Source organism: Impatiens glandulifera, chromosome 1 (assembly GCF_907164915.1).
Source record: "Impatiens glandulifera chromosome 1, dImpGla2.1, whole genome shotgun sequence".
NCBI classification, from domain to species: Eukaryota; Viridiplantae; Streptophyta; class Magnoliopsida; order Ericales; family Balsaminaceae; genus Impatiens; species Impatiens glandulifera.
The window spans coordinates 5,358,137-5,370,955 of record NC_061862.1 but is presented as its reverse complement, the minus strand read 5'-3'; the positions used below and the strand labels follow the sequence as shown (position 1 = coordinate 5,370,955).

Genomic DNA, 12,819 nt, shown 5'->3' with positions numbered 1-12,819 from the left:
GGTTGACCGAAATAATGATAAAAGATCGGTAACGACTAATGATGAGATAGTTTAATACAAAATTTTCAGAGTGAGTTCATGAAATTAAGTACTAAAAGTCGATATAGAAATAAGAGATAAATGTGGTTAATATGTCATTTGAGATTTGTTGGTTTAACTAGCATGAAAAAATGTTAATTATAATAAAATAATTATGTGTAAAATGTTTGAAATGAGGTTACGAGACTTAATTGTGAGTGGTTGATTGAGAAATAAGAGATAATAATGATTATGTATGTAAATAAGACTGTTGATCGACTAAAATGATGATAAGAGATAGATAATAATGAGATAATTGGTTAAAGTGATTGTTGGTTTAACCGAATGGAGTAATATGATCAAAATAATTTAATGTAAAATGTTAAAAATGATATTACGTGATTTAATTGTGTGAGGTCGATTGAGAAATAAGAGATGATTATGATTAAAATGTAATAAAATTGTTGGTTGATCGAGGGATAAAATTTCAATAATATGGTAAGATATTTGAGTTCAAATGTTAGCCCTATTTAGAATTACTCTACCTAAATTATTAATTACCTTGTTTGATTATATGATTTATTTGACTCATTTTGAGTTATTTGTTAAAATCATTTTTATTTAAAGGTAGATTTAATATTAAAATAACATAATATATATATATATATATATATATATATATATATATATATATATATATATATATATATATGATAATTAATATGTTAGAAAGAATGTCAGATATTAAATTTTTATTTTAATATTATTTTTTACTCTTTTTGTATGTGAGTACAGCTAGCACTTGGTCGTTACAATCTATGTTCAGTTTTTTTTTTTTATAATTTTTAATTTTTTGACGTGTAGGCTCCACTTGCCACATATATTTCAAAATTTTAGGATAAGATCAAAAATTTTGAATACATTTTAAATTGAACATTGTTATTTTATATAGTTTGATCGGTTTCTATATATATATATATTAAACTAAATGTGTATTTGATAATGTTAGCTGTGTCGCTTCATGTCGTGTTGTTGTTTCATGTCGTAACATCTCGTGCTTATACCGTTTCTGTCGTGATATCGTCTTGTTTATGGATGCGAGTCATGTTTAAGTGTTACTTTTATAGATTAGATTCTCACATTTTCCTTTTATCATCTTTAATTTTCTTTTCTTTTTTGGTTTTACGATAAGATTTTAAATTTTGTGTTCTGAAAAATAACACTTTAAATCATTTTATAATGGTGAAAGCTAGCCCACTTAATTAGAAAACCTAAACATCATCTTCCTAGAGAATGAGTCAAAAGCCCAAATAGAAGAGACACTACTCGCCACAATCTCAATTCATCCCTATTAGAGTCTAGTGATACAATATTTTTTACTACTTGACATTTTATTTGATTATAGAATGATTAATATGATATATAGTTATAATATTGAAATCATTTGAATAAGAATTGAACAAACAAAGAATTTTATAATTTCAGCTTAATCTACAAACTGTTTAAACATAATAAAACTATGCATGAAATAAAAAGAATTAAAATAATCCCATGTCCTAATTATCTAAGTTATTGTATTAAGAACTCTTAATATTTTTTTTTAAATTACTTTTACAATTTTAATTGTATATTTTTAAAATTTTATACTTTCATGAGTATATACATGATTTTAATTTTACAATTTTATGCGATTTTACAAAAATAAAATGAATTTATATTTATAAATTAAAAAATATTTATTCAAATAAATGAACTAATATAATTTATTATTTATTTTGTTAATTAGATAAATTTTATATTAAATTATATATAAATAATAAAAATATATAACTAACCAATTTTATTAGAGTTTTACAAATTTATATAAATAAAACAATTTAAAATGAAAATTTGATTTAAACCTAATTCAATTGCACCATTATAAATCTAAATTTCACAATTTTTTGTAATATTGTTTAAGGTTATGTTTTTTTACTAATTGCTTTTTAAGAACATTTTATTGAGTCCCATATCATGCCAATACATTACTAACTTACCTTTCCTTAAATGGTTGCCAATTATCACTTATAACAAAATAGAAAGCCAAGAAAGCATTTTACTTTTATATGAAACAACAAAGATGAAAATCATATTTACATTCACCAAAATGGACATTAAATGAAAAAATTGGATATTTTTTTATAAAAGCAAATCTAAAAAAAATAACATAAAATCATAATTGTGAAAGTAATAATAACTTTCACTAAAACTAAGATAATAAACTTGTTTTAAAAAAACAGATTATTTAACAGTTTCCACTAAAAATTATGAGCCACTATTTTACAAATTACATAACAAAAATAACTTATTTATTGTTTTGATAATTTAAAATCTTAATTGACACAAAATATCACTTTTAAAAAATGCTCAATATGAAATACTACTTAATTATAACAAAAGGAATGATACATCCCTTTCTAGGAATTGTTTTTAAAAGGAAGGTGTACTTTTGACATACTGCATAAAATATATCCAAAATTTTAAAAGGAATCAGTTAAAAAAGAAGTCATAATTACTTTTTTTTTTTTTTTTTTTCTATTTTTATTATCAGGTTGGGACTTAATATTTAACACCCACTAGGTATAGTATATATTAGCAAGTGTAACATTTTGTTTTCTAAAAATGACTTCACCATTAGTTTGTATTTATTTTTGAGAAAACCCATTGAATAATACTCAAATTAAATGATAAAGCATATATCTGTTTAGCTAGAGAATTCCCAAGTGGACTTGGACCTAAAACATGCTGTCTTGAGTAAATCCTCCCAACCAAAAACATAATTTCAATGCAAACATAAAGGAAAAAACGATAATGTCGATAAGACAAATGAAATGTCTGATTTACCCTTCATCCCATTATCACCCGCCATTCATCAACAACCTTGAGCTAGTAGTAAACACCAGCTCTGCTCATCTTAGGCCTCACAGGCGTCTTTGAAGGACTCACCCTGCACCATTCACCATTCACTATAAGTAAATAACATTGGATCCATTTTTTTCTATTTTACAATACCATTAAATACCAATTTTACCCCCTCACGCAACTATCTTAGGTCTCATGTTTGATTCTCAATAAAGACTATTTTCGTTTACCTTAGGTATTGTGTTCCCAAAATCTTCCCACTGCATTTTAGTGCCTCAATTGCGCTCTCAGCCTACAAAACGTGTAATGAGTAATGAAGTAAAATAATATGCAGTGGAATCACGATCTCCCCCACAACAATCTTACTTACCATTTCAAATTCAATAAAGCCACTGCGAGCTGATTGAGCATTATTTCCAAAAAGCCTTAGATGAGAAACCTGTAACAATCTAAACCTTAATATTTATATAGTTATATATCAATCATGGTTCAAGAAAGATTCTTATTTACCTCGCCACAGTGTGATTCGAAGAAATTCTTCACTTCACTTTGAGAAACCTAACAATCCAAAGATGAAACTTTTAATCATTCTATTATAGTAACTGAAATAATTTTTTAAAAGAAAAAAAAACTATACCATCTTGTCAATATTGGTGCAATAAACAGTTCTAGCACACATCTCTCGTTCATATTCCGTCTATATAACAGAACACAATGCATACTTACAAAGATAATATAACATTAATTCATACAAAAGAACATAAATGATAAGAACAAATGTAACTTATACCCTTGGAAGGAAAATAGGATTAACAGGTTGTATTGCGGTTTTGGAAGGTAGAACCCTCATCGAGTAGAAAACTAACAAGTCCCTAGAAAGAACCATAGCATATCTTGCACTTTCTGCAATTATCATCAATCAATCAAACACAATAACTAACAAATTTATCGACAAACCAAGTTTCTTACGCTCATGTCCAAACTCAACGAAAGCAAACCGAAACCTCGAATGTGGATCACCACAAACTCTGCAATCAACAACCTTCGAAACCACAAAGATATTAGTTAGTAATAAAAACACTAGAGTTTAGTTATATTAATTCAAGTTGAGCTGACTTTACTTGTCCACAGATCTGATTAAAAAAGTCAGCAAGATGTTGTTCTGTGACCTAATTCAACAACAAAAGATTTAAAACACAGATTATATCCACAGGTTACAAACTTAACATAGAGATGATGATGATGAAGTTTCATTACATAATGATCAAGTTCTGTAATATAAATTGTTCTCCTGATGCTATTTTCTATTTGAGCTCGAGATGTCCTACTATTCATCCATCTATAATTCCTTCTCTGCAACAAAATCAATTCAAACAGAGTTAAAAGTTAATCAAATTTTGACTAAGGGAGTTAAATTATTATACCCTTTGATTGTTCTGGGAAGCATCAGCCGCAAATTGATGGTGATTGTGCAAGTCAGATACAGGAATAAACTCCTCAGCTAAAGGATTAAGCTTCAATCTAGACATCATATCCACAACAAATTCATGCAATTTCATTTTCGACTTCATTGAATCAGAATCCATGAAGTCAGCAGATGTTGGTTCAGTAATTGTATTATCATCCATGCGGTCTTGAGGTGAATGAATTGATTGACAAACATTTGAGTCGGTCGCCATGGGAATTCAAGACAGACCAAGAGAGATGAAACAAGGACTATGGTTTTTTTGAAAAGTGAACTTGGAAAAGGTATTCACCGATTAAGGGTTTATAAAATACAAGTTGATCAAAAGTAGTATGGACGATATCTTCTATAAAGATGAGACCCTCTTACCATACTACTCACCACCTTCTTTTTTTTTTTTTTTGAAAAATCTAGAGAGAGAATTAGATAATTAAAATTGTAGAAGAAGACGAGGAATCGACCTCTGTATACTGTCACAATAAAACACCGTCATTGACTGCTCGGTTTTGTTGGGATTGTGGTAAACTTTTGTATTTTTTCGATTCATCATTAGGGATCGTTCGATTTAATGTCTATTTCAAAATAAACCCATTAATGTATTTAAAATTGGAGTATAGATTTAGTTTGATTAAGTTCCAAAAGTTAATAAATTTATAAGCCTAAAAGATAGAATTAAACACATCTAAATCTGTTTTGTTTTATTAACTTTACTATTTAACACCATTTTCTTATATAAATTATAGTGATATATTAATGTAATCTTATTTAAAATAATAAAATATTTTTTTATTATTAAAATTAAGCTAAACTTTCAAAATGTAGAAGTGATTGATACAAAGAAAATATGTGCACAATCACCAAAGTCATTTAAAGATGCACCTTTGCTACATATTTATTGTTGGTTAGATTTATCATAATGAGTGATGTTTTTTTTCATTTATCTATTTTTTTTTTATTTATTTTATTAAAAAACAAAATTTTATATTAATGAGAACGTATAGAAATTAATTTATTTATATAATTTATTTTAAAATAAAATATTTTTTAATTTAACTAATTTATTAATATTTAAAATTAAGTTAATAAAAAGTTTAAATTATTATAAATAAAAGACATTAAAATTATAAATATATAATTGAATAGTTGATTATTTATTATTTATAATTTTTTAATTTATAAAAAATAATTATTAAAAAATTGAAATATTTAATATTTGAAAATAAATAATATATCTAAATATTAATATTATATATAATCTTAATTATTTAAATATTATTATAAATATAAATTATTTTGCTTAAACAATTATTTTCATTTTAAATACAATTAAAAATTGAAAGTATGAGAATACAATCCAACTGACCTTAAGATCAAACCAAGAAATTAAGTATAAATTAAATCAAGTTAATCCTTACCTTATTTGGTTCCTAACTTATTGATATCAATTGAATGTTGTATCATATTCACTATTTTATTTTAATATGTATAGTTAATTATGTTGTGTCATGTGAACATGTGATTGATAATATATATATATATATATATATATATATATATATATATATAATTATTCATTTTTATTTTTATTTGGATTATATGATTATTTAATTATTGATAATATTTTGAATGAAGTTAGTAGTTTTAAAATATGCTGGAAAATAAAGAATATGAAAAAAGGGAAAAAATATTTATGACAATCTCATATGTTTGGTTGGAGAATCACAAAGGACCACACCAAACCAATGTCAGTGAATCATCATCTTTTAAAATTTATATTATATATCGATTTATGTGTCACCTTCAATGGGGCCATTCAATTTTACCAGTGAAAACAAAATTTGAATTAAATTGGTATAGTTACCAATGCAAAGGTTAAAATTTCAGAGTTATGATTTATTTTTAAAAAAAGTGATTAGTAGTGAATTTGAAAAAAAATTGTTAAAAATATTTAAAGGTATTAATTTATATTGATAATTAGTTTTTAAGAATTATAAATATTATAATTATTGTTAAAGTTTACAATAATAGCCTGAGTGCCCGGCATAATTGGAAAATAATTGCTAAAGTTTACAACCGGACATAATTGGAATTGTTGGTCATTCATATTGTAATAATAATAATAATAAATATTTGGTATTGGATCTTTTTATATTAAATATGGGCTTTGAAGTCCAATAAGCAGATTTAATAGGGCGACTAGCCCAAGTAAAATGATATATAAATCTGTTTCATAAAAATCAAATGCTATTTTTAAAAAAATAGACGGCCCTGACTATTGGGTTGCACTATTTATTTTATTATTATTTTTATCTAATTTAATAAACATCTATTAAATTGGTTTTACTTTAATAAATATAAATTACTTTTTTACTTATAAATGACAGAATTATTGTCTATAATAAAATTTTAAAAAATATTGCCTTTGTAGTATTTAGTTGACTATTTGACCTATATATACATTCATGGGCTGTGTTGATCTACCATAATCCATAGATTTGTTGGGACCCAGACTTAAATGCATGCCTGAGTCTACATTTTCAACAAATACTGTCTATGAGTAAGTATATGAACTTTGCTATTAATATTTACTATGGAAACACTTTTATAAACATTTGAAATTAATCACTCATAATTTTAGTTTGTTACCCATGAAGTTAAATTTTAGTTTGTTACCCACGAAGTTAAAATAATAATAAAAATAAAACGTGACAACAAATCCAAGAGTTAGGGATGGAGTGAGATTAAATTTAATATAAAAATAATATTATCATGTTCAAATAAATTTAGTTTGATTGGTGTAGGTACTTAATTTTGTTCTACAATTATATTTTAAAAATATTTTTGAGTCTATAAAATTATTTTTTTAAAATTATATAGATTAATTGCAAAGAAATTTAAAAATAAATAAATAATTTAAAAATGAATTTTCGTTTATATTCAAAAATAATTAAATAATGAATCAAAATAAATAGACTCAAAAATATTTAATATAAAAAGAATGCCAACAGAACCCAACAACGCGTTTTGATTAAACAAAACAACGTCGATGTATGACCTTTTGAAAATTGAAAACATATTAATTGTTTACATAAGTAACCGGTCATGTTCTTTCCCCAAATGACCGGTCATTTATCTGAAGAAAAACCGAGCGGGTTTTTAGACAAATATTGCATTTTAAGTGCTTTAGACATTTGAGATATTTTTGAGAAGCAAAGGCTTCTCCTTGAGACAAATAGTTAATGCAACTTATCTTTAATAAACCTTGACTTTATTAAGATTTTAGCTAGATAGTTGATTCAACATTCATAGTAGCTAGTTCATGGTACAAAATGACCGGTTTCATTTTCGAACAGAATGATGGAAAGATTTTAATTATAAGACTGATAACTTGGAGACCCTAGAGTCATTTCTCTCTTGATTCTTGCTCTTTTTACCCTATCAATATACGACCGAACCATTTCCTTTGTTAGGAGCTGAGATGGATTGAGTGTGACCCCTGGACCGAGGTGGATATCAATGTCAAAGAAGAGACGACTCAGTTGAGATGCATAGCTGGTCAACATCATATATAAGGAGATCATTTTCTTCAGATTATCGAAAATCACTCTTGACCAGTTTATGGAGATGCCTCTCGTGATAACTACCATCATTTCAAAGACTTTCTTAAAATAAATGTTGGTGGAGTTATTAGCTAGAATAGATTTTCCAATAACTTCGCTAAGAATCTGATATTTAGTTCTTAGGTGAGATTTAGCTCCATGAGTTTCGATAGGATTGGAGGAGTATGAGAAGTGAAGTAACATCTCATCGATGATTTCACTTGGGAAAGAAAAATTTGAGATGCCTTCAGTTGGAAGTTCGCAACTTCGTGCGAGATCTTTCTCATCGAATATGAACTCTTTGCCTTGAACTTTAGACAAAATGAGATTTCTGCGAAGTATTTTTGAAGAATTAATGAACTATATCATCATACACAAGATGACAATCATCAAGAAAGGGTCTTAAACCCGTGTTTTCTAGGGACTTGAACATGGAGACAATTTATTCATCTCCACTTGATGGAACGAACTCGAAATCAATGAGAAGAGTGTTATTAGAGAGAGCTGGATTAATTTTTTGATTTTGAGAAAATAAAACTGATCTTCTATTTGTGAGATAGGATATAGTTTTGAAGATTGTCAGATGTGAGTTTTTCCTTTTAGTGAAGGCCGCATTAAGTAGAGAAAAATGTTATTTGGAGTTCATCCTTAATTTTACTGGACAAAGGAAAGTGACCGTTATGTTGATTTAGGAAATAACTTTTACATAAATATTAGTTATCCATTTGAACGGTGACAGATTTGGAAAATCTTCACTTTGTTTGAGGAATAATTGTTTACTTTTTGAGAAGGAGTGATTCAGACAAGACATACTAAACACTAGCCAACTGTCCCATTTTGATTGGAAAATGAAACTACCGAAATTTTTTATGTAATTAATCGGTCGGCTGTCTGAAAAATTGGTGTTTAGAAGATCGGTTATTTAGTCTTGAATTAAAACCGAAAATTTTACCGGGCGGTAGTTGTTTAGTTAAATAACCGATCGGTTTTATCTCCATTTTGCTTAAGCCATTCGGTTTTGTTTATACTTGTTTTGGTAAAGTGATTTTATCGATTTCAAAAAGAGATAGCTGTCCGATTTTATTTGTCTAAGATTGTTTCTCCTTCTAAGTTTATGCTCATGAAAGTTTATAGAATATATCGAAAATATGAACATCCGACCGGTTTTGGAAAATACCGAAACTTTGAAGAACCGATCGGTTTTAAGAAATTACTAAAGCTCTTTGAAAATCCGACCTGTTTAATAGAATGCCGAAATCAAGGTTTTATGATGTTGAAACATTTTTGAGAGGCGAATGCTTCTCCCTGAGAATATGCCCGATTTTTCATGAAGTTAAGAGCAATTTGTTTTTGAAAATGAGGGAGTTTCTCCTTAAATGCATGCCGATATTTTGAAAATAATTTAGTTAATATTAGCAAGACCCAAAATATTTCTAAAGTAAGAAAACTTAGTCTCTTGAAGTAGCTTGGTGAAAATGTCAACCACTTGCTAGGTCCTCGAGTGCAACACTGGATTGTATGTTATGGAAATGGCGCTAATGTTGTCACAGAATATCGGGGACTCCTCAGTTGTAATACCAAAATCCTTGTTGTTGAATCCAGAAAAGTTGAGCACAACAACTGTCGACTGCAAGATACTCTACTTCTGCCGTTTAGGTTGCAACAGACGTTTGCTTCTTGTTGTACCAGGATAAAAGCCGATCACCTAAGAACTGGCAAATCCCGCTGGTATTTTTTGTCAACTTTACATCCTACATAGTCTGCATCAGAATAACTTGTTAAATTGAAACCGGAATCCTTCAGATACCACAGTCTCACATATTGAGTGCCCTTAAGATATTTTAATATTCTTTTAGCAGCAATAGGATTAGCCTGAAATCTCCCGCAGACTCCATCCGCAAATAGGATGTCTGGCCGGCTTGCTGTTAAGTAAAGAAGAGAGTCAATGATTCCACGATAGTTAGTGATGTCAACACTTTGACCAACTTCATCCTTATCTAGTTTGATTGAGGAACTCATTGGGGTTGCGGTAGCAGAACAACTTTCCATGCCAAACTTCTTTAGTAGCTCCTTTGTATACTTAACCTGATTGATGAAAGTGCCTCCTTCAATCTGTCGAACCTGAAGGCCTAAAAAGAAGCTCAGCTCCCCCATCATACTCATTTCAAATTTTCCAGTCATTATTTTGGAAAATTTTTCACATAGTTTGGGGTTAGTTGACCCAAAAATAATATCATCTACATAAATCTGTACAAGTAAGATGTGCTCATCTTTCTCAAATTTGAATAATGTTTTGTCTATAGATCCTATAGTAAAATCATGATCAAATAGGAATTTTGTAAGTGTATCATACCACGCTCTAGGAGCTTGTTTGAGACCGTAAAGTGTCTTATCCAATCTATAAACATGACTAATTAATGCAGAATTTTTAAAGTCAGGGGGTTGTTCAACATACACCTCTTCATTTATGATACCATTAAGAAAAGCCTTTTTAACATCCATTTGAAAGACTTTAAAATTTTTAAATGCAACAAATGCTAGAAATATTCCAATAGCCTCGAGTCTAGCAACAAGAACAAATGACTCTTTAAAGTCAATACCTTCTTCCTATTTGCATCATTGGGCCACTAGTCTAGCCTTGTTCCTCGTAACCAAACTGTTTTCATTGAGTTTATTTCTAAAGACCCATCTATTTTCAATGACAGGTTGATTAGCTGGTCTTGAAACTAGATGCTAGACTTTATTTCTCTCAAACTGGTTTAGTTCCTCTTGCATTGCTAGAATCCAATCTGGATCAAGCAATGTTTCATCCACCTTTTTAGGTTCAATCTATGAAATAAATGCAGAATTTATATATTTTTCTAACAATTGATGCCTAGTTCTAATGGGTGTAGAGGGATTACCTATGTTAGCTTAGGAGAATGATTTTTATTCCATTTGAAGTTCGGTCTTGAAATGCTTTCTAACTGACTAGTTATTTGATCAAGATTTGACTAACCGGTAGGCTAATCAATGTTAGACCGACCGGTTTCTTCGGCAATATCCGAAGTGTCAACTACTTGCCGTGGGACAACTTGATCTTGCTGAAATTTAGCATTATTAATCGTTTGATCATAGACAAATCTTTAGTAGACCTGAACCTCATCTTCAATATTAGATTGAATATTAATATTTTCCAATCTGTTAGATAAGTCAATGGTTATTGAGGTGTTACTTTCAACAGATTCATCAAATACAACATGAGATAATTCTTCAACAGTAAGAGTTCTATTATTATAAACTCTATATGCTTTACTGACTGCAGAATATCCTAACATAATACCAACATCAGATTTGGCCTCAAAAGCGATCAAATAGTTTTTTCCATTGTTGTAGATATAATACTTACAGCCAAAGATCCTAAAATACTGGATATTAGGAACTTTGTCATGGTAAACCTCAAAAGACGTTTTATTAAATCGTTTATTTATCATGGACTGGTTTTGAGTATGACATGCAATATTGATAGCTTCTGCCCAAAGTTTTTGAGCAACACCTGAATCGGGTATTATGGATCTGATAGCTTTCTTAAGGGTTCTATTTCTCTTTTCAGCTAAGACATTTTGTTGAGGGGTTCTGGCACTAGACAACTCGTGTATAATATCAGATTCCTCAAGATAAGAAGTTAACACTCTATTATTGAATTTGGTGCCTCTATCACTTCTAATTTTATTAACACGTATAAATTTTTTATTTTGTACTCTTTTAAGCATCTTAATAAAATTTGGGGTTGCTTGATCTTTTGAAACTAAGAAAATAACCCAAGTAAATCTAGAATAATCATCAATAATTACTAAGGGAGACTTAGGAATTACAATGATAGGATACATACTACTAGCTACGCTTCATTAGAAAACCGATTAGGATACTACTGGATACGCATGAGATCATACCGAAGTAGAGATACTACCGCTTACGCATGAGATACTACCGATCTCAAGATACTATCGGCTACGCATTAGATAAAGCCAATCTTAAGATCAGTGCCGGTCCCAAATTTTGGGCTGCACTAGCCTCGGGTAGAAAAAATAGCAATATTTTTGTTGTTGCCTAAGTCTAATTTAAAAAATTAATAAAAAAGTAACTTTCAATGAGATTTGAACCCATGACTAACTAATAGATTGGCATTCTTATCTTCAACCACTATATTACAACGCTTTTTATTTAAAATTCAAATTTAATAAAAATATCTTATTATTTTTAATAAATGGGCTGCCCTGGGGTGAGATGCCCTAGTCCGAGGGCTTGCCGGGCTTACCCCAGGGCCAACCCTGCTTAAGATACTACCTATCTTAAGATACTACCGGCTAAGCATTGGATAAAGCCGATCTTAAGATACTATCGATCTTAAGCTTGTTAGGATCGGGATCACCAATGGAGATTGGGGTCTCACAAAGGTGAACGCTTACACACACGCCGGTTGATAATAACCTATTAGAGGTTAATATCAATATCTATTCTTCGCAAATTGTCACAAACTCTTGAACCAAGTTCAAGTGCGGAAGTGTTTGTTTCAACTTGAAGAAACGAGTAATTAGTTTAAAAGATAGTAAAGGAAAGAGGACACAACACAAGATTTATGGATGTTCGGAGATAAACTCCTAAGTCACCCCCTTCTTCTCAAACCTTTGAGAATGATATTCATTAAAATATTCGATCTGTTTACAACACATACATAGACTTAGTCGAATAGTCAAGGCTTAGTTACTTCTTGTTTTCGACCTTTCAATAAACTCACTCTGTTGAACATAAACAAATTATGTCAACTTACAACACTCACCTCTCACACATAATATG

General features: G+C 29.1%; 1 protein-coding gene across 1 annotated transcript; it reads right to left on the bottom strand.

Annotated features, from left to right (window-relative positions):
- Positions 1-2,755: 2,755 nt before the first annotated feature.
- On the bottom strand, positions 2,756-4,780 carry LOC124921338 (polyadenylate-binding protein-interacting protein 9-like). Its single transcript, XM_047461985.1, has 10 exons — positions 4,344-4,780; positions 4,177-4,272; positions 4,041-4,088; positions 3,889-3,961; positions 3,710-3,822; positions 3,557-3,616; positions 3,430-3,477; positions 3,290-3,358; positions 3,150-3,211; positions 2,756-3,004 (listed from the first exon to the last, which is right to left on the bottom strand). Exons 1-10 carry the CDS (start codon positions 4,596-4,598, stop codon positions 2,944-2,946), a joined length of 885 nt encoding a protein of 294 aa, XP_047317941.1. The 5' UTR covers positions 4,599-4,780; the 3' UTR covers positions 2,756-2,943.
- Positions 4,781-12,819: the final 8,039 nt, after the last annotated feature.